This window comes from Citrus clementina, unplaced genomic scaffold (genome assembly GCF_000493195.1).
Source record: "Citrus clementina cultivar Clemenules unplaced genomic scaffold, Citrus_clementina_v1.0 scaffold_3, whole genome shotgun sequence".
Taxonomy (NCBI): Eukaryota; Viridiplantae; Streptophyta; class Magnoliopsida; order Sapindales; family Rutaceae; genus Citrus; species Citrus x clementina.
In genome coordinates, this window is record NW_006262339.1 from 32,779,656 (window position 1) to 32,805,168 (window position 25,513).

At 33.8% G+C, this 25,513-nt stretch overlaps 2 protein-coding genes and 2 pseudogenes across 4 annotated transcripts; 2 read left to right on the plus strand and 2 right to left on the minus strand.

Moving 5' to 3' along the window:
• Positions 1 to 3,879: 3,879 nt before the first annotated feature.
• Positions 3,880 to 7,653, minus strand: LOC18049494 (annotated as a pseudogene).
• An 8,206-nt stretch (positions 7,654 to 15,859) lies between these two features.
• On the plus strand, positions 15,860 to 19,428 carry LOC18048084 (annotated as a pseudogene).
• On the plus strand, positions 16,053 to 16,594 carry LOC112099887 (ankyrin repeat-containing protein BDA1-like). Its single transcript, XM_024187398.1, has 2 exons — positions 16,053 to 16,493; positions 16,574 to 16,594. Exons 1-2 carry the CDS (start codon positions 16,053 to 16,055, stop codon positions 16,592 to 16,594), a joined length of 462 nt encoding a protein of 153 aa, XP_024043166.1.
• A 1,156-nt stretch (positions 19,429 to 20,584) lies between the features above and the next one.
• On the minus strand, positions 20,585 to 23,262 carry LOC18048085 (pathogen-related protein). 3 transcript variants are annotated; one of them, XM_024188905.1, is made up of 5 exons: positions 22,982 to 23,262; positions 22,722 to 22,854; positions 22,131 to 22,429; positions 21,046 to 21,182; positions 20,585 to 20,827 (listed from the first exon to the last, which is right to left on the minus strand). In XM_024188905.1, the coding sequence occupies exons 1-4, from the start codon at positions 23,135 to 23,137 to the stop codon at positions 21,048 to 21,050; spliced, it is 723 nt and encodes a 240-aa protein (XP_024044673.1). In that variant the 5' UTR covers positions 23,138 to 23,262; the 3' UTR covers positions 20,585 to 20,827; positions 21,046 to 21,047. The 3 variants fall into 3 exon arrangements, with proteins under 3 accessions (XP_024044673.1, XP_024044675.1, XP_006442478.1); XM_024188907.1 differs by having other exon boundaries at positions 20,820 to 20,830; XM_006442415.2 differs by lacking the exon at positions 20,585 to 20,827 and having other exon boundaries at positions 20,834 to 21,182.
• Positions 23,263 to 25,513: the final 2,251 nt, after the last annotated feature.

The window sequence follows — 25,513 nt, forward strand, 5'->3', positions numbered from 1 at the left end:
ATGAGCGTGTTCACTTATGGTGAATTTCTGCCCTTGTATAAATTGATCAAATCTTTTATACCACTGCCTTGGCGATTGCTTCAGTCCGTACAAAGATTTAATCAACTTACACACATGATTCTCCTTTCCAGCAACTTTGAAACCACAAGGCTGAATTATATAAATTTCCTCCTTCAAATCTCCATGTAAGAACGCTGTCTTAACATCCAATTGAGCCAACTCTAAATTATATTCAGTTACTAAGACAAGTAGGATACGAATGGAAGTATGTTTTACGACTGGAGAAAAAACATCATTGTAGTCAATACCTTCCTTTTGAGCAAAACCTTTTGCCACGAGCCTTGCCTTATATCGAGGAGTTGATTGATTCAGAGATCCTTGCTTCTTGGTGTAGACTCATTTATTGCCAATAGTCCTTTTCCCCTTTGGTAACTTTACAAGGTCCCAAGTCTGGTTTTGATGGAGAGATTTCATCTCTTCCTCCATGGCTAACTTCCACTGATCACTTTCACTGCTGCGTAATGCTTCATCGAAAGTGTTGGAGATGTCATCATCAATAACTGGAAGTGCATAGACTACCACCATATCTTTAGTAAGCAATCCGGGTTTCTTTATCTCTCTTCTTAGCCTCATTGTTGCTATAAAATCATCATTATCTACATCATCAATTGTTTCTTCATTTTGTGGGATATCAGAAGAAACAACATCTTCTTCAACTCTAGCTGTCACCTCCATAGTTGAACCCTTCTTTGATGTAGAACTAATTGGTACATATGGAGTTGCATCAAATTCCACCCGCTGCAATACCTCTTTGGTCTTGTTCTCCACCTGTTGAGAACTTGAAGCTTTCATCATTTAAACTTCATCAAATGTGACATCTCTACTACACACAAACTTTTTGTCTTCGAGATCCCAAAGCTTGAAGCCCTTTACTCCACCTTTGAATCCCACAAAGATAGCTTTTCTAACACGAGGATCTAGTTTACCATCTTTGACATGATAATAAGCTGGACACCCGAATATACGAAGGGAATCATAGTCTTGTGCATGCTTTCCAGACCACATTTCCATAGGAGTTTTACCTCCAATTGCAGCAGACGGTAACCGGTTTAATCTAAACCAGCATTAGATAACATACACCGTACCTTCTCTAGTAAAGTACGATTCATACGCTCAGCTACACCGTTCTATTGCGGAGTATGTCTCACCGTGAAATATCTTTTAATACCCTCGTTCTGGCATACTTGCAAGAATAGATTAGAAGTATATTCACCCCCATTATCAAATCGTAATACTTTGATCTTTCTGCTAGTTTGAGTCTCCACCAATTTCTTCCATTTCACGAAAATCTCTAGAACCTCATCCTTTGCTCGCATAGTGTACACCCACACACGTCTAGAGAAATCATCAACAAATATAACAAAATAATGGCTTCCACCAATTGATGCAATCTTGGTTGGTCCCCATACATCACTATGAACATATTCAAGGATCTCACGAGTATCATAATTAGCTGTACCAAACTTGACCCTTGTTTTCTTGCCTACTACACAATGCTCACAGAAATTTAATTTACAGGTTTTTGTACCTTTTAAGAGTTCATGCCTCATCAGAGTTTGCAAATACTTCTCTCCAGCATGTCCCAGTCGTACATGCCATAGCTTGGTGGTGTCACTGTGCGCCTCAACAACAGTTGCTTCATCAGTTGTACCTCCCTTCAAATAGTACAGATTGTGACGCCAAACCCCTTGCAGAATCACCATAGCCCTATGTGTAAACTTCATTGTGACATCTTCAATGGTAACCTTGTAGCCTTTAACTTCCAAAGCACCCACAGAAATTAGATTTTTCTTTAAAGCTGGAACAAATCTAACTTTTTTGAGTTCTCTGATCATTCCATCAAACATTTTGAGTCGAATTGTTCTTATCCCCATTGTGCGACAATGTTAATCATTCCCCATCATAACTGCACCAGATTCCAATTCGTTGAAATCCGTAAACTATTCCTTAATGAGACACAAATGATAGGTTACTCCAGTATCAAGTATATACTCGTTCGAACTAGCCACGTATGCTGCAGGAGTAATACTTAGTGAATAATCAGAGTCTTCATCTTTTCATACCATGTTTGCTGATGCTGGCTTCTTCTCATCTCTCTTTTGAGCCTTTGGACAATCTTTCCTCCAATGGCCCTTTTCATGACAAAAGGCACACTCGTCTCGAGCTATATTTCTGCTTCTCGATTTGGATCGGGAATTCTTTCCACCACGCTTTTTCTTTTTCTCCATCGCCCAATCTCTGCTCACCAAAGCTTCAGACGATACTCGTTCAGAATTTTTATTATTATTCTGAATCTCAAAGTTAGTCAATGTTGTGCAAACATCTTTGAAGATGATCACGTTTTTCCCATATATCAAGGTAGTCACAAAATGGCTATATTCCTCTGGTAGTAAGTGTAACATAATCATAGCCTTGACTTCATCCTTAATATCTTCATCAAGATTCTTCAAATCAACAAGTAACTTTTCAAATCTTGAGATATAATCGTGCATTGATACCTCATGCTTCATTCGAAAGCCATATACTTGGCTCATTGCATGAAGGCGATTTTCAAGACTTTTTAGAAAGTACTTCTCCTCCAATGTACGCCACAAAGTCATCGCACACTCCTCATCCTTCACCAAGTATTTCACCTCCTTGGTCAAATAAGATCTAATCTGACCACAAGCTTTTTCATTCATACGATCCCAAATTTCTTCATCATACAAGTGTATTTTATTTTTCAGAACAACATCGAGATCGATTTGAATAAGGGCATCCATAACTTCGCGCCTCCACATGCCGAAGTTAATTTTTTCATCAAACTTTTCAACATCGATCTTCTAGCCTCTTATAACAGGTGCTAAATAGCGATTTTACAAATCTCGCCTCCCACCTAAAGTGTCTCCTGAAATAGTCTCAGCAGATCTCTCCCCAATTTCGCGTGAATAAATGCACCAGGAAAGTTCCCAGGAGACTGGACGGGAACTCGGTCCCAATTAAAAACCAAAATCCTTAGACTCTTATCGCCTTTGTTGACAGAACTTTCCAAGACATGCAAAAATACACACTACTTACAATAGACTATCTCCCAAGTACAAATGACTGTCTCCACCGTATTCGTGAACAGTACCGTATGTAAACAATACCGTATACAGAAATAGTACCGTATACGTGAACAGTACCGTATCCCCCCAAGTACGAACCGTCGGCTCTGATACCACTTATTGTGTGATATTCCTTGCGAAGAATCAAACATATCACACTCGGACGAAACATATAGATGTGAAATATCATTATGTGAGAGAGATTATCGAGAGCAGTGTTGTGTTGTTGAGAAAGATCGATACCAAAGATAATCCATCAGATATGTTGACAAAGGTAGTTTCTAGAGTTAAGTTTCAACATTGCTTGAAACTAATTTAAATCCTTCGATTATGTTAAGTTAAGTCCTTCGGGAATTTTGAACTACGGTTGACTTGATCCCAAATTTTAGGTACGTAGGCAGTCATAGAGATGCAACCACTTTGGGGATGATGATTGGTGTCACATTACACAGAAAGGGAATTCTCACAGAAAGGGAATTATGTGTCACATTACACAGTACCTCTAGCCCTAGAACTACTTGACGTGCGCATTCAAGCGTAAATAGGGCTAGAGCTATCTACATAAACAATAAGGCTTGGTTACAGAGCAGTATCAAGATAATTCTAGTGCCGATGAAATATATGGCAGTCTCTTTAGCTTATAATATGCAAAAACGCAACTTGTTATCAGCTCCAAATATCTCGATTGGGACCCATGCATACAGACTTAATCATCATGTTATGTTCACCATTTTCAGTCCTCCTTACCCCTAGCAACATAAGGAAGCAATCGATTCAAATGCTGGCAAAACCTCTTTGTCGAGAATGACTCCATAACATGCTGTCAGGCATTTTCACCCATATTTTTGGCCATCTGGGGCTCCTGAATTAATTTAGCCATAGACAAAGAGAATTCCTAGGGGGTAGGGTTGCAAAGAAATCCTGTCACCTCATTCTTAATTGTCTCCACAGGGCCCCCACTGTCGCATGCACTAACAGGTTTATAAGCTGCCATTGCTTCCAATGGAACGATGCCAAAGTGTTCATCCTACATTAATTGTACAACCAATTCGAGTTATAGTTCATCATTTTCTCTTTTAGGAATCAACTCCAATAATAATGCTAGAAGCAACCACACCTTTGGTGTATAAAAGACACACAGGCATTCAGAAAGAAGAGCATTTCTTTCAGTTGTTGAACAAGATGTTATGAAGTTAACCCGATCAGACATTCCATTTCTTTCTGCCAGGCTTTTAAGCTCCTCCAAATACTCAACATTCTCCCTCAGGAGTTTATCACACCCACCTGCAACCAGAGAGATGTACATTTTCCTTCAGTAAATCCAAAAGCAAGTAGGCTTTCTAGATTACATATTAGTAATAACGCTTTGATGTTTATGCAAGCATAGTATATAAAACTCAATTTTGCTTTCCCTGCTGCAGATAGTGTAAGTTCCTCCGCTTGCAAGTTAAAGACTAGTTTTTTGAGTTTCATCAAGCAACTTTCTTTTATTCTCTTATCATCAGCTATATCTTTACTAAGTTCAGCTGTATGTGCAATGATTAGTCTAGTTCTAGATTATTAGTATTCAACCTACCAATTTTTTGGCTATGAAAAATAGAGTGAGTTAGTCTGCATCCAGCAAAATTTTACACTGATCTCTAACCAATTTGGTCAACTAAACTGCCTCTTACTCTTTACAGATAACATCATTAAGCCAATCTCTTGATTTATTTTGGGTACATTGTAACATATGATTTTATAGATCCAGTTTAATGAAGCAAATGGTAACCATAAAAAATCTGTTCCGACAATCAAAGTTAATGATAAACTATCTTCAGGAAAGTATGCTAAACGAAAATTGGATTTCCATTTGATGTCATCTAAATGACAGATCAAATGCATTATGATGGGTCACATACAGACCACCAGGAACTTCATTGCCAGCAAACCATCTGCACATACTTATGATAAGTAAGCAAAATAACTAATTGGATGAAGGTACTTTTCTTTTTGCGACAGATATACAAAATCAATGAACAAACTCAACTCATAGACAAAACCTCAGTGTATTGACATGCCTAAGAGTCAATAAAAGATATATGTCAAATCAGAAATAGGCAGAGTCTTGCCGCAATGGTCAAGGTTACATCAGTTGTATCACGATTCTTAAAGACACCTTCTTCAAGGTTCCGAAGCATGGTAATTGCTGAAAGTGCTAGATCAATATTCTTTTTCTTTCAAAGCGGTTGATGGAGAGAAAATTCAACCTACATCAAAGCGGATATTTAAAAGTTAAGGCTTTGAGCTTTGACTAGTGGAGGAAACATAATCACAGAAATGTTTACAAAGTATTCTGGGTTGAATAAAAAGAAGTAATAGAAGATTGTCACGTCTATAACTTACAAGAATGGGGTTTATCAAACTGATACACATTGACTGCTAGATAAAGAACAACTAGACGAATTCCTCGAGCGTGAAGTTTCTTGAATGTATCTGCAAAGGTATTAGCTGTAAATTTACTATCAACAAGTATCACATCTGCCATTCCTGCAATCCAAAGTGCAACCAGTATTGATATAGCAATTTGGCATTGCAAAAAAATTAATTACAAAATAAGGATGACAATTTATTTTGCATAAGGAGAAAATAACCAGAATCAAACCAGTTATTAATTCTTCGACAAAGTCTATAGGCTTCTTATATAACCTCCTAAGAAAAGTTGTGTGTTGAGCCAATAACTCAATATTTCTCAGAAAATATTGGGTTTACAGTGTAGCTGCTCTAAACAGACTCTGAATCTATTAGAAATATTATTCAAAAACAACTTTTTAAAAATCCAAATCAGCCAAATTAGTAATAGCAAACATAAAAATTAAAACAACGTTGAATAGTGCTTGTGAACTGGTTTAACAAACAGTGTTATAGACAGTCCCATAAACAATATTAATGAAACAATATAGGTAATTAAATCTTAACCATATAATATTATAAATGCATTTATGACATAATATTATTTAAAGACCTATACAATTAGAATCGATAGTGCTAAAAAGTCAATTTGGAAGATCAACACAATCATAACAATAATGACTTTTGATTGGAATTACTGATGTTGAATTTGGATTAAAGGAGTGGGACTATTGGCATCCTCTAAATATCTCTTAACACCCCTTTAATTATTTTATAATTTAAACTTTTATTAAAATTACCTAATAGGATAATTTTTAATTAAACCTCCACTCTTAAGCCAAAATATTTTTTTAAGAGTTTTAAATTCTTTATACGGCATCTAATATAAAATCTCTTTTCTTTCTCAAACCCTAATTTAAAATTTTCAAATTTAGGAGACAACCACCATGCAAACGGATGAAACGAATGAATGAATAAAAGATCAAACTTTCATCACAATCAAACCCAGATGGCTTCAGAGAAGAAACTTTCTAACCCCATGAGGGAAATTAAGTTTCATAAGTTTGTGCTCAACATATCCACCGGTAAACTAGATAACATTTGGCCTTCGAACTGCATGCATGATAGCTAAGTGTTTGCTAAGCGTCATCGTCAATTAGAATGAATTGTCATGCATTGGAGCAAAGTGTTTTCCACGTAGTTTTTCAATGATTTACCACTTCAAAGTAGAAGCTTTGTGCAGCAATAATTTCTTTTCCTTCTCTGTCTCTCTGTCTCTTTGTCTCTCTCTCTCTCTCTCTTTCATTTAATGAATGATTAGTTGTCTCAAAATCCACAATTAAGAGATCAACAAAATTACGAGCTAAACAAGAATGTAACAATTAATTTAAAAAAATAAATAAAACAGCCTAGAGAACCAGTTGTTCTGGAATGTGTCACCAAGGAAGATCCAGTGAAGTGGTTCCAGGTCAAATATGAAGGTGGGATGCCAATAGTCCCACTCTAAAGCTCAACATGAAAATACAAAACACAGAGATATCAAGTTGCTTTTTTATTAGCTTTTAAATTTTGAAGGGTTATATCAGATTATTGAAGATTAATAGTGACAGGAATCCTAGGGACATGCTTAAAAAGAAAGTGCCATAAACTAAATTCAACATGTGCATGGATTTATCTAATCACCAACTTTAAACTCAATACAAAGCGTAACAATAATGACTTGAAAATTTGTCAAAATAAATCCAAGTGCTAAGATTTGCATTGAAGTCTAACAAAGGAGTGGGAGGCTACTTATTAAGAAAACAAACAACAAATACAGAAACAGAGCAATTTTCATGATGGACGATTTTATTTCTCATTGCAATATCCCGAAGTCTTATCCAGGCAAGCTTTTGATTTCCTTGTTTCCTTGTTGAGTGAATTTCATGTTATAGATTCGGTATTGATTCATGCACTAGTATTTTAAGAACCGATTCTAAAAATTATTTAGTTGTTTCATTCTCTTAGGGCTATTATTGTTATTCCATGAGCACATAATACGGATGGTGAGGCTAGTAGTTTAAAGAGTACCTTGAATAAATACCTGTAATTTAGCGAGTAAGACAGCCATGGACATCTTAGAACATCAAAATGTTATTGCAAAGGAAACCTCAATCTGTAGAACCAAAGCTTATGCTGCCCAAGTCTGGCGCTCGTAATTGGTTCCCCCTTCCTACTGTGAGCATTGCAGAATCCTTAAGAAAAAATTTGTCTTTGTCTGGAAAGTTGCATTTTATCACTTTACCGCTCATCAAAGTGCATAACAAATGAAAGTCACAGTGCAATATTTGTGGTTGCTGTAATTTCTTTATGCGGTTCGGTGTTTCTTACTCAAGCCGCTAGATATCCTTCATACCAGAGGCCGCTGGATTTCACAAGTTTCGGGCTCTATTTTGCAACACTATCGACTCTCCGATAATGAGATAATTAAAGCCCCCTGTTGGAATCACTGATGAAGCTGATCTTAGATCAAGTCACGTTGGAGTGCCAGCTGGAGCTTACTTGGCAACAAAGTCAGCTGTCATCACGTGGAGAGTAAATACAGCCTGGACTTTCCTCCCTGAGTAAATTTATATACTCTATATATACACAGATCTGCTAAAGTAGTAATTGCTCTGAAAAATTGGGCAAAATAGTTTTTGGATAAGGATATGCTAGATTATAGATTGGTCTATTTTGTACTGGGTACTTCATATGCTGCCCATTTACTATGAATGCGTTCCCTCTTTTGATAAACATTCATAAGTCGAATTTAATCAATTAAAATGTGACTGCGTCTTCAATTCATAAGCCAAAGTTAAACATTGGTAATTGGTAAACCTGATTTTAGAATCTATCATAATTTAGGAAGTATCACAAGGCAATACGCAATATCCTGTCACAAGCGAGCGATGACATTGTCAAATAGAAGCTTGGGCACCTTTGCAGGGCTTGCTTTCAGTTACAATTTGCAGGTCTAATGATATTAAGTCACACCGGTTTGTACAATGTTATTTGTATAAAACTGTTCCTGACTGGATCATCATTATTTATTATTTCCATTTTCAATAAAAACTTGTGTACATATGAATAATCAGCTATCGTGTTGTGATACATCCTCAAAATTTAACATCTTGAGACGAATAGTTAGCAAATTAATCTAAGGTGGTTTTTGGTTGGGAAGAGAGAATAGAGGAGAGAAAAGTAATAGGTAATTATCAAAAACCTCTCCTGAGATTTGGTGATTCTCAGTCTGATAGATTGTATTGATGTATTCTCAAATACTTTCCCTAACGTTAGTATACCGTTTTGTATTAATTAGGGCGGTGAGGATAAAATCGTAAAAGCTGCCTTCAATTATGAAAAAAATTCAAGTTAGCTTTAAATTTTCACGTTGGGTTCTGTAATTGGTCTCGACTTTGTAAATGTCCAGTGGCTAAAGGACAAAAACAAGCATTAACCCACAAACTTTAACACCCACAAAAAAAGAGGAAAAATGGTCATCTCTTTCCTCCATTCAAATCGAAGCATGAAGCACAACATCCCTTTCATCTTCTCCAATGCTTTGATTAAAAGCCTTGCCCACGAACAAGAGACCATGACACTGAATCCGGACACGCCAATAACAGAGATGACTGATTCACGACGGTGATGTGGAAGAATACCGACTAGTGACTTTCGCCGTTGACCCACAAACAATCCCAGTGTTTTTGAGTTGCGATGAGGTATGAATCAGAGTATTTCCTTGCATGTCAAATTGATTAGCTGAAATTAGGAGATTTGGTAGAAAAAGAATAATGGGTCTCGAAAATTTTTTGACAATGTTTCTGTTGCTTCCACTTTTTTCCATCGATTAGTGATAGGTGAATGATTGCTGCAAATGCATGTTCACTTCTGATTTTTTATATTGTCGTATGGTTGATTGAAAATGAATTTGAATTTTTTTTATTTGTTTAAGGTACTTCTACTGATTATTGAGCGTGGATTCTGCTAATTTTTGTTAAATTAAAGATGGGATTGTTTTTTAGGAGACTTGCAAAACCTTCTCCGCAATAGATTTGGCTTCTGGCATGCCTACTTGGGCGGAGATAATTGCTTATATGGTCATTGCTGCCTATATTAGTCAGGAATATTGATTAGGCAATGTACTGGGGTAGAGATCGATGGGATTTTAGAAAATTGGTTGTAGATGCAGCCTGATTGTGGTCTCAAATAGTGTGATCTGTCAATCAAATGTTATCCTCACTCCTGGAAAATAGTAATACTTTAGTCAAATCTTCTAGTAATGTAGCTTCCAAATATTGAGATCAGTCATTTATGGATTGGAGGACATAAGCTACTTTTAAAAGGTCTGTAGAAACTGAGATAAGGTGTTTGGGTCATTGGCCTTGTCTTTCTCTGCACTATAGAGGTGTATAGAACTGAGATAAGAAGGTGTGTTCAGTCACTAGCCTAGTCTTTTCATATGCTATACTAAACCAACTGTGCACTGATGTGATTGTTCTTCCTCACACTTTCAAAAATTTATCAACAAGGATACTAAGCTAGTTGCAGGCCAGTAGGGAGTTAAATTGTAATAAACAGCGAGTTAAAATGGAAGAGAAAAAGTATTTGTAGTGCAAGCAATAAGGGAAGTATTATGAAGTTCCAGTAAATTTATAAAATAGTTAAACCAAATAACATACAATGAACTGAAAATATGGAATTTACAGTCTTACATAATGTTGCCCAGTCTCATCAAGAATCCCAGCTACAGCAGATGCACAATTTAGTCCCTTCATGATGTTTTTACCTTTAGATCTGTTGAGGATACTTGATTTTATTTTTTATTTTGATCATGGTATTTATATGTATTGGGTTGAAGAAATTGTCATGGTTTGCTGCATTCTTTCTTGCTGGAGCAGTGAGTTAAACAATGGGGTGTGCTTGAGTGCTTCATTTTAGTTGGGTATCTATTATAATTCAAGCAAAATAAGCCTCAACAGAGAAGATACATAAACGTCTCACTAGTTCATGCTCTGAAACGATAATGCAATGGTTATTGAGTGTGAAAAAGTAGATTGATTTAGGACATAGAAATTGTTTTAACCTCATGATTAGCATTAATGTGTTGTCATGTAAGTTGTAGTTAAATTAAAGATGGAATTGCATATTGAGGATAGATTGATGTCAAGAATTTGATTTCGTCATATTCTCTTGATCTCGCATGATTGTTTAAATGATTGGTAGTTGAGGTGTTTAAATGCTTTTAATTGTTACTTGCCCTACATGTTGGTGTATTGAATGCATATGTATTTTGGTTGTTGAGTTTTACTCTCATAAACGATTATGTTGTGGTATTAGCATTAAAGAAGCTGTAACATGGAGTATATTAATGAATTTTAAATGAAATCATTTCACATTGTTTTCTTTTTCATTTATTATTTTATACTGACCATATGTAATGGCGTTAACTTTACAGCTTAATTTACATGGACATAGAGGCTGTTGTGGGTGGTAAAATGGTTAATATTGCACACGTAATTCCAGAGCAATACACATAGAAGAAGTTGTGGGAGGATGTGAATGGGTGATAAGTTTGAAAAATTACAGCACCATAGTTTTTAAGAATTTTTAAAAAGATGTAGAAGAAGAAGAAAGTGTGTTATGGTGATTTATTAAGCCTGCAAAAGGCTCCATTTATAGGCTCTACTGCTGAAAATGTTACGGTTTATTTACAACGGAAATATTGGCAGCACAATATTAATTTTTTTTAGGTATGCAATTTTTTTTTTATCCATTGGATATTTTGGTGTGAATTCTATTACCCATAAGTTTATCATATGAATAAAATATATTTTGGCGGTAAGGGTATTTTTAGAATTTCAACAGTCAACTGATGATCTACTTAACGAAATACTAACATCAGGGGATGTACCTGTAATTACATGAATACTTTTTATCCGATTGTCAATAGACTAAACCTCAGGGGAGGTCCCTTAAAATTACTCGGAAACTAATTTAAATTCTATTTTTATTTTCATTGTTTGGTTGGACAAAAAATATTAGAATTTAATTTCCATTAGAATTTAATATCCATCATGATGTGAAATTTGAATTCCACACCAAAGAGTAAAAAATTTTAATTCCTCTTATGTTAGGAATTAATTCCTCAAAAATTACCCTTCAACTTTTTAACTTGTTTAATGTCATTAATAATTTTTATTTTATCAATTTAATATTATAAATAATTTTATATTAATTAAATTTAATGAATGATTTAAGAAACTTAACAAAATAAATTTATTTAATATGAAAATATAGAAATATAAATTAACCATCGCCGGAACTCCGCGGACCGTCGTTGGAACTCCACCGAATCGCGTGTGTGTGTGTGTATAGAGAGAGAGAGAGAGAGATAATTCTAATAAATTATGAATTGTTTTAGGACTTTTTGACATTAAAAAAGTTTGGTATTAATATCGATTATATTTCCTTACGAATATAATAATTTAGTATTTAAAGCAAAGAATAAATTTATGCAAAGAAAAAGTTATAGTTTTTCTTCCGATCGAATTTTATATCAAACCAAATAATGAAATTTAATTTTATTATTCTCTTATGAAATTTAATTTTATTATTCTCCTCCACTTTTTTATTCTCTTTTCCCCTGCATTCCGCTCTTTTCCTCTCCTCCATTTCCTTCAAACCATACATGGCCTAAGTGCCATTTGGTAGCAAATACTAGTTTATTATCACAATACAAGGTAAACTAAAAGTATTCATGTTGTTTCCTTTATGTGAAATAAGTTTTACAGCCCTATTTGACATTAAGTTATTGTAGCTTTTAAGTGACAGTTATTGTAAAAAAAAAGCTATAATTAGAAATAAAAGTTAACAGCATATAGTAAATATAATTTTTAAATAATAACTTTGACAAAACTAGTAAAGATAAAATAAATTTTTCATCATCCAAGTTTATAGCCAAATCAATTTGGCTTTCAAGCTACAGCAAGTCAGCAACTAGTAATTACCAAATACGTAGTGTTGTGCAACTGTCCATTCTCAATCCCAAACAAGGCCAATATCTGTCACAATGGTACACTGTCAAAAGGGCAAATCCGATCTCACTGCAATTTAACTTTTAAGAATCATTCATTTGTTTCTCTTCAATTCTAAATAAGGGCTAGTTTGGTAATATTGTAGTTTTTAAAATAATTGTTGTTAACTATACTGTAAAAATAATCATTTATAAAGAGAATCAATTAAAGTTTGATAAAATTTATTTTTAAAAGTGCTATAAATTTTAAAAGCAGTCGTATGTGTTTAAAAAACTTTACTGTTAAACTTCTGTAATAATATAAATGACTGAATTGAATATAATGTTGAATAAAATTTATTCATATATTTATAAATATATTTTTTAAAAAAATTATTTTGTATAATTAATAATTTAAAACTAAAATAAATATTTTATATTATTAATTTTATTTTTATTTTGTTATCGCAATACAATTAGTAGTAGTAATAATAATAATAATAATAATAATAATAATAATAATAAAATAATCTCTTTAAAGTTAATGATTCTATTTTCTAATTAATAAGGATAATTTTAGATTTTTATAATGTACATGGGATATATGTGAAATTTGATTAAGTAAAAACTTGATTCTCAAAATTAGATTTTAAAAAAGCTACTCTTTCCTTTTTAAAAAAATATATTGCACGATGAAGTGATTTTACCAAAATTAATTTTAAAAAATTTATCAAATGTCGAAATTACCTTTTAATTAAATCACTTATGAACCATGCAAAAGCAATTACAAACGAATTCGAAGTTCGGTATTCTTGTATGGGCTAAAATAAATATGGCATACACATGGTACAAAGAGCTGTACGTGTCGTCAATATATCAAAGTTGATAAAGATACAAAGAAATAGGAAATGTTGAGTTTCAAAGTTCAAAATCTATGCAAAGGGGTGAATAGCAAAAGACATTGAAGATGCGGAGCAATAGAAAAGACTAAACAAGGAAAAGAATAAGCAAGCAATGAAGAAGAGAAGAACGAAGTTGATAAAGATACAAAGAAACAGGAAATGTTGAGTTTGGCTCTTGTTGATGAAGGTCGCCATGGCATATTGGCATTGACCCTAAAATCAAATTTCGCTTATCTGTTGTTAACATTTAATGATTCTGAGAATATTCTTTTCCTCACTGTTATAATATATATGTAATTTATTAGTTTTTCTGAAATAAAAAATGATAGTTGGCTCGAGATTCCAATAAATCGAATTTCTGAATTTTTTTGAATTTTTGTTATTTTGGGGAATGATCCATCTCCAATTCCTGAAGATGGGCCTTCACTCAAAAATAGTTGGTGGTCAGTGGGCCATTGCTCAAATTTGATTTGATTTTAACAGCAAATTTTAATTTGGTAGTTAGACGGAATTCCAGGTGAAATATCAGTGCTGTTTTTGAAATTATGTCTGTTTATTTTATTCATACCTGTATATTAAATTGTACATATTCTATTAATTAATTATTAATACAGTGTACGCTTTATCTTTACATCCTTTGCACTAAGGATGTTTGATGGGTAAAACGCAGAAGGAAAGTGGAGGGGGCCATGCGTGAAAGGGGTATAAAAAAAAAAAAAGTGATGAGAAGAAGGAATGAGGAGGCAGAGTGGCTCATGGCTCTCCTCTTATATCTTTTTCCAAGTTAATAAATGGCTTCTGTCAAAGGCACGTGGATTCAAACCCATTAATTGGTACCTGGTCTTCTTTTTTCAGCCTTTGATCTCCCAAACACTTTGCTTTTGTTGTTTAAACAGAAATTATATATTTTATAACTTTTGGAATATAATTTCTAACTTTTAGAAATGTATAAACTGATTTGAGTAACGAAGGATTAATAACGAAAAAATTTTCAGTGCCTCTTATCATTTAGAGATATGAATGTATGATTTCTATAACTACACTTTCATTAAGCTATAATCTCTTTATATTAATAATATTAATTTGGTGTCAACATTATAGTTATATAGAGGTTTTTGTTTTAGTTACATTCCATAACGTTAATTTTAGCTTAATGTAACAATCACTAATATAGTGCCGCATGTAAAATTTTTTATTTTTAATTCTTTGAAATTAATTTAAAATTTCAAAATATAATTATATTACTTTTTTCAAAATGGAATTTTGTTGATTTGCAAAAAAATGGATCGATTTTGAATGTATATGACAAATTGAATGGGATAGGATTATATGTGAACACCCTATACATGATTGTATATGATATTGAGCACAGCTTATTCGATTTTTATTTTTAATTTTTCAAAAGAAAGCACATATTATTGGTTTCACGGTTTCACCGAAATTTATGCCTTAGATTTGGTGATGGCGGAAAACCAAGTAGTAGCATTTATTCCCATAATAATAAAGTGAAATATTTCATTTTTTTTTGGAACTTAATCGCATTCGAAAAATCTTCGATAGCACTTGGATTAGTTAATTCAATAAGAAATGGAGCTGATTGTTAAAGAGAGAACGGGAGAGGAAAAAAAAAAGAGTCAAAAAAGTTAGGTGTAAGAGCCTCTCCAAAATTTTTTATAAATTTTACTCTTTAAATATTTATTTGCTTACTTATGTGACAAATAGAAGAGTGAAAAAATATATTATTTTTCAAAATACTCTTCAAATAAAAATGAGTTAATATTATTTTAATTAAATAACTAATTTTTTAAAATAAAAGTAAATAGTAATTAAAGCACCTTTCTCTCTTTTTCCAACAAAAAATAATAAAATATAAATTGAAGAATGAGAAAGTAACTCTCCAAATTTAAAGAGATATAATAATTTTTTATTTAAATAATCTTAATTAAAATATTTTTTAAAATTTTAAATACTAATGTAATTCTTTAAATAAATAATAAAAGAATTTTTTAAAAATACTCTAAAACATTGCGCATTGTCCTGACTATGACATTGTCAGGAAGTCTCTGATAATTGTGGGTCTAAGTAGAACTCACGGTTCAAATTGTGAGTGACTGCTACTTACCTTGATTATAAGGTAGCAAAATCCCCAAAAGTAAGGTTCGTTTCTCATTTAAAAAAAAAAAAGGAGCTGGCTAAGGTACAGCTTCTGTACCTTACAGACCAGCTTAGCCAGCTCCCCCGAGGGTGTCATTTGCGTGCTTTGTTTCCACATGCAAGGACACGTGGAGTGCGTGGAGTGGGGGGTGTGTGTTACAGAATCTGTAACATATACACCTCCTTGAAAAAAATCTATCTCCAACTTGAAAAAAATCAATCTCCAAGAGTCAAAGTCAATCATGTTGACGAAGAAATTTTTGTTCCCTTTGTTGTACTGTACAGGGAAATGTTCGTTGAACTTATGTTGGAGCTTTCCTCTCTGTTTCTTTAAGCTGATCGTCTTCTTTAAGTTGTTGAAACTTTCCTCTCTGCAGTGTACATTTGGAGTTGCAACTTTCTTTGTATTAATTAATTTCGAAGATGGAGGCTGCCGCTCAACTGAGGGATACCAATGCTTTGTATTCTCTGATTCGAAAAGATCCTTATATTTTGGACAACTTCGATAGGATACCTTTTATTGAAACTCCCTTACATGCTGCTGCAAGGAGTGGAAATGTTGAATTGGCAATGGAGATTATTAGGCTAAAGCCTTCATTTGCCAAGAAGCCCAACCAAGATGGCTTCTCTCCCATGCACTTGGCTTTGCAAAATGGTCAAACTCAAACAGTGCTTCAGCTGATAGATACTGATCCGGAACTCGTTCGTGTTAGAGGAAGAGAAGGCATCACTCCTCTGCATCATGCGTCTGAAGATGGAGACCTGTATCTCTTGGAGAAGTTTTTGTCTGTTTGTCCGAAATCTCTTGAAGATGTGACAAATAAAGGCGATACTGCTCTTCATATTGCTTTGAAAAACGATAAGGTTGAAGCTTTTCAAGTCCTAACAAGATGCCCTCCGTCGGTCATTGGCCTTAAAGAAGCTGATCAATGCTACAACAAAAGAATCCTCAACTCGAAAAATAGGGATGGCAGCACTCTGCTACACATTGCAACATCAAAAAATCAAGTCCAGGCAAGCTTGAATTAATATGCTAAAAAATTCGGTTGAGCGATTACATTGTTGATATTCCCACCTGTTTTTTGTTTTAAAGTTTCGGAGTTTGTATATTAAATAGTGTCGCGCCCCCTTATTGTTGTGAGTTGTAGAGCTCTCACTCACACCTAACTTACTTAGGACAATTTTCTAAGTATTTAGGGAGTAGATGATTCCTAATTAATTAGATCAGGAGTAAGTTTTCTAAAGATAATCATGCACATATTATTATGTTTTCCCTTTTAAGCATGGTTTCTCCTCATTAGATTAGGATACCTTATAGTAGCAATATTACTTAAACTTGAATATAAAGACCTCTTTGTAAGCATATAATACAACACGATCTAAGCTGTAATTAATTAGCTCCTTGAGTTCCCCTGTTCTCTCTTTCTTTGGCGTGATGCTACATTAAGAGTGTGACAATAGGAAAAAGGACAAAAAATTCCTGTGGTTTAATGAAATAGTTATGAAACCTAATTATTTTTAAAAATAATCATATGGACACCTTTTAGAATATATAAACTCAATTTTTTTTGACAAACTTTAAGGCCCTATGTGACTATTTCTAAATGTGAAAATGATTTACATGTCCCCAAAAGGGGTAATATTGGATCATTTCTGAAAATAATCAATCTCTATATGATCAATTTACTGAATTCATGGATATTGATGTCAATTTCCTACTACATATTATAGCTTGGACACAAATCCACAAGCAAATAAAGAACTCATTTTTATATATTAAACATTTCTCATTGCGTTATTCTAGTTTCGTACTATGTTGTTACATTCCTTCATCATCTAGACCTAATATCAAAGGCTCACAATCAATTACTTTACATTACAAAATATTGTAAAAGATATCACATGATATTTGTCTTATTACAGTATTTACACATGACATTGCAACCTTAATTATTATAATCAACCGAGAGTGTTCTTGCTCTGCAAGTTATACACTAGATGAAATCATAGCCCTTGATTTTGACACGAAGATTCAATCATTACTTGATAACTTGTAGAATTCAAATCAAATGCTTCTCTTTTAACTTCAATCATTACTCGATAACTGAAGCATTTCACCAAACAACTTATTCAAAAGATCAAACACCTGCTCTTTTAACTTCAAAACTACCTGACGAATTTGTATACACATGTCCTAGCAGATTGTAAGGTGTTTGTTGAACTGCAAAGTTGAAATAAATTCTTTGAACTCTGATGGCTTGACACCTTTAGATATTACATTACTTGATCAAACTCAATCAAGAAACCAGGAGATTGAGGATATGCTACGCAGCGCTGGAGCATTAGAAGCAACTTCACTTCCTATTAAGGCCAACTCCACAAATTTATTGAGGTAAAACAGCTCTTTTGCTAAAGTATGGTTAATATATAGATAATAATTTTAAATAATATATTTCATTGATTTGCATTTTCATGTTATGCACATCGTAATTACTTACTAAAAATATTGCTTAAATCAATCAATTAATTTCCTTCAGAACGGATCAGAGGTTGAACGAGGCTGCTCAAGCAGGAAATGTTGATGCCTTGTATGAATTAATATGGGAGGACGCATATCTGTTAGATCAGATAGACCAAGTACCGTTTGTGGATACTCCTTTACATACAGCAGCATCAATGGGGCATATCAACTTTGCCTTGGAGATTATGAGATTAAAGCCATCATTTGCCAGAAAACAAAACCAATATGGATTTTGCCCTTTGCATCTTGCTTTGCAGAAAACACATACTCAAATGGTGCTTCGGCTCATAGATGTTGATAGAAATCTGGTTCGTGTCCAAGGAAGGGAGGGTGTGACGCCTCTACACTATGTTGCTGAGAAAGGAAATGTCGATCTTCTATGTAAATTTCTAGCAGTTGCCCAGAGTCTATCCTGCAGGTGACAATTCGAAAAGAAACTGCTCTGCATGTTGCTGCAAAAAATGACAAGTTGGAAGTCCTTGAAGTCATGCTAGGATGGCTTCGATTTGTCAACAAGGATGATATCCTTAACTGGAAGGATGATGAAGGCAACACATTGTTGCACATCTCAATCTCCCGAAGTCATATCCAGGCACGAAAATTTTAATTTAATTTTGAGCTAATTGTCCAGTTATTCCCTGAATTTAATTTTTGATTCTTTTGCTTCCATAACGCAGATCGTGAGGCTAATAGTCAACAGAGCACGTGATCAAATAAATGCCCGAAACTCAAAAGATAAGACAGCCATGGACATGGTAAAATTTCATTTGCAAACGAAACCTGAATTTCAAGAACTGAAGAGCATGGTGCGCAATGCTGGCGGTCGAGAAGGGTCCTCCCTTGCTACTGTGGAGATTGCAGATTACTTAAAACGAGGTTTGACATGGCGTCGAAAGATGCTTTTGTTCTTTTATCGCTCATCACTGTCCATTACGGATGAAAGTCGAAATGCACTGCTTGTGGTTGCTGTACTAATCGCGACAGCCACATTCCAAGCAGCGCTTACCCCTTCTCAGGATTTGTGGGGAAACAGCAGCAGCGACATCGACTCAGCCACAAACGTCACTGCCACCAGCATTAATAACAATCAAACCCACCAGCACTATCCAGTGTCATCATTTGACTTTTCTTACCGAATCATCAATGTGATTTCTGCACTTTTTTCAATATCAAATATTATAGCCTTTTCTATAGCCATGCAAGTGATTAATCATCACCTCCCGAATGGCTTCGCGATCACTCTGGTGTATCCTCTAGCCGTCTGTTTTTTCTTGTTAGTGACAGGTACAAGCCCGGTAATGCTATTTGCCTCATCTACATGTCTTTTCCTACTTCAGCGTCTTTTATATATACAACTGGACTCCTCCAAGATTCGATTCAGACGCAGCATCTGGATTTCAGAAGTTTTGGGTCCCGTTTTGCAACATTACCGAAGCTTTCGCAACGAGATAAAAGCAGCTGATCCCTAGCTAATGCCATGGACAAATCAAATATATCTATCCACTGGGTTGTTGAGATTTTCACTGCTGGCCGTATCTAGTTAGTTTGACATTCCCTGTTGAGTTATATATATTGCTGGCTTCGTTTTGTGTGACAAGGTGTGTTTCTCTGTTCTGTATTTTAATTATGAGTTATATTCGTTTGCTTTTGCTTCGTTTTCTAAAGGTCTTGCATGGTTCAGTATTAATTATTCTTGCTGTGTCTGATAATTGTATTGTTCATCTTCATGACTCTGAATGATGTTAACTTGTATGGTCAAATCAAATCGTTGGGTAGTGGCTACAATCTTGTGTTAGAGATTTTCTGTTAACTAAGTTTTGGACGTCTTGTTTTGTAAAGGAAAAACGATAAAGAAACTGAATACCGACATAGAGCACCGACAGACATAACCTGAATACGCGACTGGGGTCACGTATTTGTGTTTATTGAGTATTTTTCAATTAACAAAGTATATCGGACAAGGTGTACCGTTATTTCTGTCAGCATTCTGCCAATTTTTTCTATCTAAATATCATTATCGTTGTTCCTTTTGTATTGGGATTGCCATTTACCCGCTTGAAATGAAACAAAAGCATGCTAACTCAGCTACATATAAAAAGTTGCACCATAGCTCCATTGCCATGATTAATCCGTTCACAATATTATTCCAAATGTTGGGAAGAAAAATTAATGTTAGGCAACTAGATCTCCAAGCAGTACTTTTATTATAATCACCTACAGTTGTATATGTGTAAAATGCTGCAACCCGGAGCAAAACGCTCTTCCATTTTCATGGATTGAAAATACAGAATCCACAAAACAGAAAAACTATAATGAAAAACTTAGAATATTACTTATAATTAGACAGATTAAAAGGCATTTTGGAAAAAAAGATTCATTGAAAATACAAGTAAAAATAGAGGGTAGAGAAAGTCAAAATCTATATTTCTTCCCTACTTTCCTTATCTTGGAGTTCAGATGGCCAACTGCCAACTAAATAAGATTGTTTGAAAACCACTCAACTAAGCCCTTAAGCATCAAGCATCAAGGTGTGTATTGATCGTTATTTTACTGAGAAATAATATTGATCGAAATATTCTTTTTTATATGTTCTTGATTCTGTCAACTTCACTAATGCAACTTCCTTTGCTTCGCTTGAGGAGAGGGCCAGTGCTTAAAAGTTCGCAATGGCATAAGTCTGCTACAAGAAATACTGATTCAAAATTCCAAAACACTCACGGCAATATATAATAATGAGTCTGACTCTGGCAATATATAATAATGAGGCTGACTCTAGCAATAGAGCGGAAGCCCACAGATGAAGAAAAACAAACAACAAAAACAGAAACAGAGCAATGAAAACAGACAAGGACTGTGTTTTAAAGGGATTAAAAAACAGACACATAGAGCATATACATTTATGTTTTCTTGGAGAAGGGACAGCCTTGAGCTGCTGTTGAATCTTCAATTGATGAACCCTTCAACAGGCCTCCGAAAAGCTCAGCTGGATCATAATAAATCTCAACATCCTCTGCTCTAAGTGATTCATCAACCTATTTATCAATTTTTTTCATTCATCAGCACGGAGTTTCAATTGATCTAAACAATAAAAACTCGAATTTCATTATATTAAGCTCTTGATGAAACTCAGATTTGCAATTTAAAACATAATATAACAATTTGACATAAAAAGTAAGTCGAATGAAAAATAGATATATTTATTTACTTGGTTCGACTTTCAATGTCACATGTTATGGGCAAAAGTTGAAGTTGGGCCAATCAATCTGAATGGATCACATAGAAAAGATGGTATTAAAGAAGCTCTTGCAGATCATATGCAGCTCACCTAGCCCGGGCTTCAAGAGTTCAAGTCATCAAATCTTATTTTTATTGTATAGAGAAAAAGGTTGGCCAATCCATGTCATCAGGACGAATGATTTCGAATTTCTATTCCCTTTTAAAAGTGTTTGCTAAAAAAATACATTTTACTTCATTTTCAATCTTTCAAAAGAAATCGACTATTTTGTTTACTTTTTTTTTTTTTAATTGTGAGCAAATCCCCATTTCGTGTTTAGTTCCTATCTTTTCATAATTCAAATTTCTTGATGGCAAGATAATTAAAACTACTAAAAGTAACTCGACCAAATTTTTAAAGGCTTAATATTTATGTCACGAGAACATAATCAAACCTCCTTGTTGTTTCAATATACTAATCATTTCTGGCTCCCTCATGTTTCAAAACTCATTAAAACCCCTTGCTAGTAGAAAGATTTTGATGACTTTCAATTTTTTGCTTTTTTTATCTTTTACTGCTCTAACAAAAGAGCGATTATGATAAATTTTAGAACATGAAAAGAGAAAATGATTAATTTTAACAGACAACAGGGAGATTTTAATCATTTTCCTATAGATTCATCCAATAGAAGCAAAACTATATTTAGGTAAAATCTTCAAATTTCACTATGATTAAGTAATTAGTTATATTATATTTTTGAACATACCTTGAGAGTTCCCAATCCACAAAATTCAACTTTCTCTCCAGTAGGAGCATGCCCTTTAAAAGGTCCTTCAAAGAAACCCCAATGCCTGAACTTGAAAGCAATCAACGGCGGTCCTGAATATACACTCAGCACTTCCCATGCAAACCCTCTGGGAAAAGCTGATCTGAATGCTTCGTGCGATGACTCAAAGCTCTCTTCTTCAGCCTTATAAAATTTAAATTCTTCTGGCAATGAATTTTTCAACAAAGCATTGTAACTTCCAGCTTTAAGCGTCTCCTCCGCTGATAATCCTTCTCTTCCTGTTGCATAGACAGCGTGTTTCCATGGTTAGCATAACAGACAGGAGCGGACCTATGTTGTGGCCTAGGAGACCCCGACCCTAAAAATGAGACTCAAATTAAGATTTATCCTTTTTTTTTTTGTTGGGAAAATTGTATAATTTCACCTGCATAATAAGTTTGCAATTTCTTCACTCTAACTCTAGTTAAACCAATTAAATTGCTGACTAATCTCATACAAAAATTTTAATTTCGCTAACATCAAGATTCGGGAGAGATTGGATTTGTAATTATTGTGTATATGTATATGTACCATTGACGATGAGCTTAAATTTGTCAGGGTTGATGCTCTTGACGTCTTGCAAGCGAGTCTTGTGTGTGAGCTCCATCTCCCATGATTTAATAGCATTTTGCACTGTTTCTTCTAAGGATCCTTTTGGCCACTCCTGCACAATTGAAAAAAACTAAATAATATTAATACGGAGAAAAAAATTAAAAAAAAAAAAAGAGATTGAAAAAAAAAATACAAGAGGAGATGCTAGCTCATGATCCGATTTTCTTGCACACAAGCACCTTAGTTCTGCCTTCTTCAAACAGTTGATTGACAGTATCATAAGTGGGAGGCTTGCCATGTCTCCATTGGATTTTCTCGGCTTCGTCGTGCAAGAAGGATCTGTACTTATCTCTTGCTGCTGCCATTGAAGCTTCAGCTGCTTCAGCAGTTGACATGTTTAACAGCGCTTTTCTTTTTTTCACAAAAAGTTAATTGAAAGCTTCCTATTATTATGTGTGAAGAACAGGTTCTAGGGGGGATATTAAATGCAAAAGAAAATTTATTAATGATAGATTATAGTTGGAAAGTGAGTTCTGTAGACTTTGACCCAATATAGCATTTCTCATTAATTATCTTAGATTCTTATATGTGGTAAGTATAAAACTATTTTGTCATGCATGCATGGTAAGTCTGACAGTTGATACAATAATAAGTTTTTTTATTTTTATTGTTTTCTTTTTTCAAAATATCAAACTAAATTTTTTTAATTAATATTAAACTCGAATTGATATATGTATGTACGTGTGTCTATATATAATGGCACTCAATTTCTCTCTTACTGTTATTTTTGGGTTATACCAATTACTATCTTATAATTTTTATATTGCTCTGTTATTTTTCGACGTCAAAATTTTCAATGAAATTGGCATCAAGAGCTATTGAGATATATGGAAACTGTAAGAGGTAAGTGATGAAATCCAAAAATTGTACGGGGAGGTATCAATCTCTTAATGGAAAATCATAGCTTATTCACTAGGTAAATGGATAACATGTGATTTTCAAACAAATTTATTTAAATTTATTTTATTGATCACCTAAATTTAAATCTTGAGAAAGATCAGAGGTTAAAAATTTATTTAATCTTTACTCACCCCTACCTTTAAAATACACACACACGGGTTTATTATTGAGCAAACAGATACTGATATAAATACTACATTCATGTAATTTTTTTGCGTTTAATACTTTATCAAACCTTTGTACCTTCAAGGAATTACATGTCTCTTAATTTCAAAAAAAAAAAGAATTAATTGCTAGTCAACAATGCAATTGTCATAACAATGGCCAAACACTTAATAGGTTTGCTCCCCAGTTCGAGTCGCAGGGAAGTCGCCTTTGTTGGGAGAACCTGTGCCTCCCGGTTCGAGCGGGGACTTCTAGTCTGGGTTGTGGTACGGGCTTAAAGGTGTCTCCCACAGTTGGGGCCCTCCCCAGGATACCTCGTGGATAAGACCAAAAAAAAAGAATTATCAATGAAATGACCAGCTTCTGCCCAATTGCCTTTGAAATTATTAAGTTATAGTGGCAATGTCTTGCCCAACCATGTGCCCTTCCTAATGGTTTATCAACATTGTATTTGAAAATTTTAATAGTTGGTATTTGGTACGCACTTTGTTCATTTATATGAAAGATTATTTGCCAAAAAAGATGAAAAAAAAAATCCGTGATTTCGTGCAAATATAAATGCACAATTTAAGCTTTTCTAAGCACTATAAGAGCTTTTCTAGACTTTTATAATTTATAGTCTAATAGATCAAGGTCAGAAAACCCATTACAAAAATGACATAGGAAATTAAAGCATTATTAATCAAAAGTGCGTTATGAATGTGTATACTAATTGTTCATTTTTGAAGTTTTAGAATTGTATATATCCTTCATTGTAAATCTTGTAAAATTTTACAATCGACTGCATTTGATCAGTCTATTTAGGTGGCATTAAGTTAGTTAGTTTGTTTGCATTTCTTTTTCTCTTTGTCTTTCTTAAAAAACTGAAATTGAAAGTTTCAGTGCGAATATAACATGTTTTTGTTTTATTTTGTTTAATATTTGAATATAAATATCCAATCATTTTTAAAAAAATAAAAATACATGAAAACTAATATTTTTGTATTTGTGCAGTGATAATTATGGTCATAGATTTTAATTTTTTTTTAAAATATATAAAAAATAAATTTTCCTCATGTACATTAATATCAATTCTGCTCATTTAAGTTTTATAATGTTGCATGCATGTAATACTAATTGAAGGTGTTGTAAGAGGCCTAAAACTCTGAGATTCAATTCTTACTCACACCAAGATTGGGACTACTACTACTACTACTACTACTAATCCAAAATTAAACCCTAAAATAGCAAGACGATCAAAGAGCACCATAACATCATATAATATGATATGATTGTTCGCACCTTTTTGAATAATTCAACCTTGATGTAGTGGTTAAAAGGATAAGAAGGATTAGTTAATTAGAATATCTTCTTATAATTCACTATCAACGTATAATTTTTTAATAATTCAACCTTGATGTAGTGGTTAAAAGGATAAGAAGGATTAGTTAATTAGAATATCTTCTTATAATTCACTATCAACGTATAAATCATTCATTAAGGAAGAAATTTCGGCCACGAAAAATATGAAACAAATTCGAATGAAGCAAGCTTTGATTGCTTCCTCTTTACTCGCTGAGAACATTGATTATCATCATTGAAGGGCCACCTCACCTAATACACAATTGAGATTTCATTTATTTGGCCCAAACTTTCAATGGCCGTCC

Excerpts from the sequence above, each read along its gene's own strand:
- LOC18048085 (XM_024188905.1), bottom strand. The coding sequence starts at position 23,137 with ATGTCAACTGCTGAAGCAGCTGAAGCTTCAATGGCAGCAGCAAGAGAT. Across the intron at positions 22,430-22,721 it reads ATTTAAGCTCATCGTCAATG|GAAGAGAAGGATTATCAGCG; the intron begins GTACATATACAT and ends TCTATGCAACAG. Across the intron at positions 21,183-22,130 it reads GTGGATTGGGAACTCTCAAG|GTTGATGAATCACTTAGAGC; the intron begins GTATGTTCAAAA and ends ATTGATAAATAG.
- LOC112099887 (XM_024187398.1), top strand. The coding sequence starts at position 16,053 with ATGGAGGCTGCCGCTCAACTGAGGGATACCAATGCTTTGTATTCTCTG. Across the intron at positions 16,494-16,573 it reads TTGCTTTGAAAAACGATAAG|AATCCTCAACTCGAAAAATA; the intron begins GTTGAAGCTTTT and ends CTACAACAAAAG.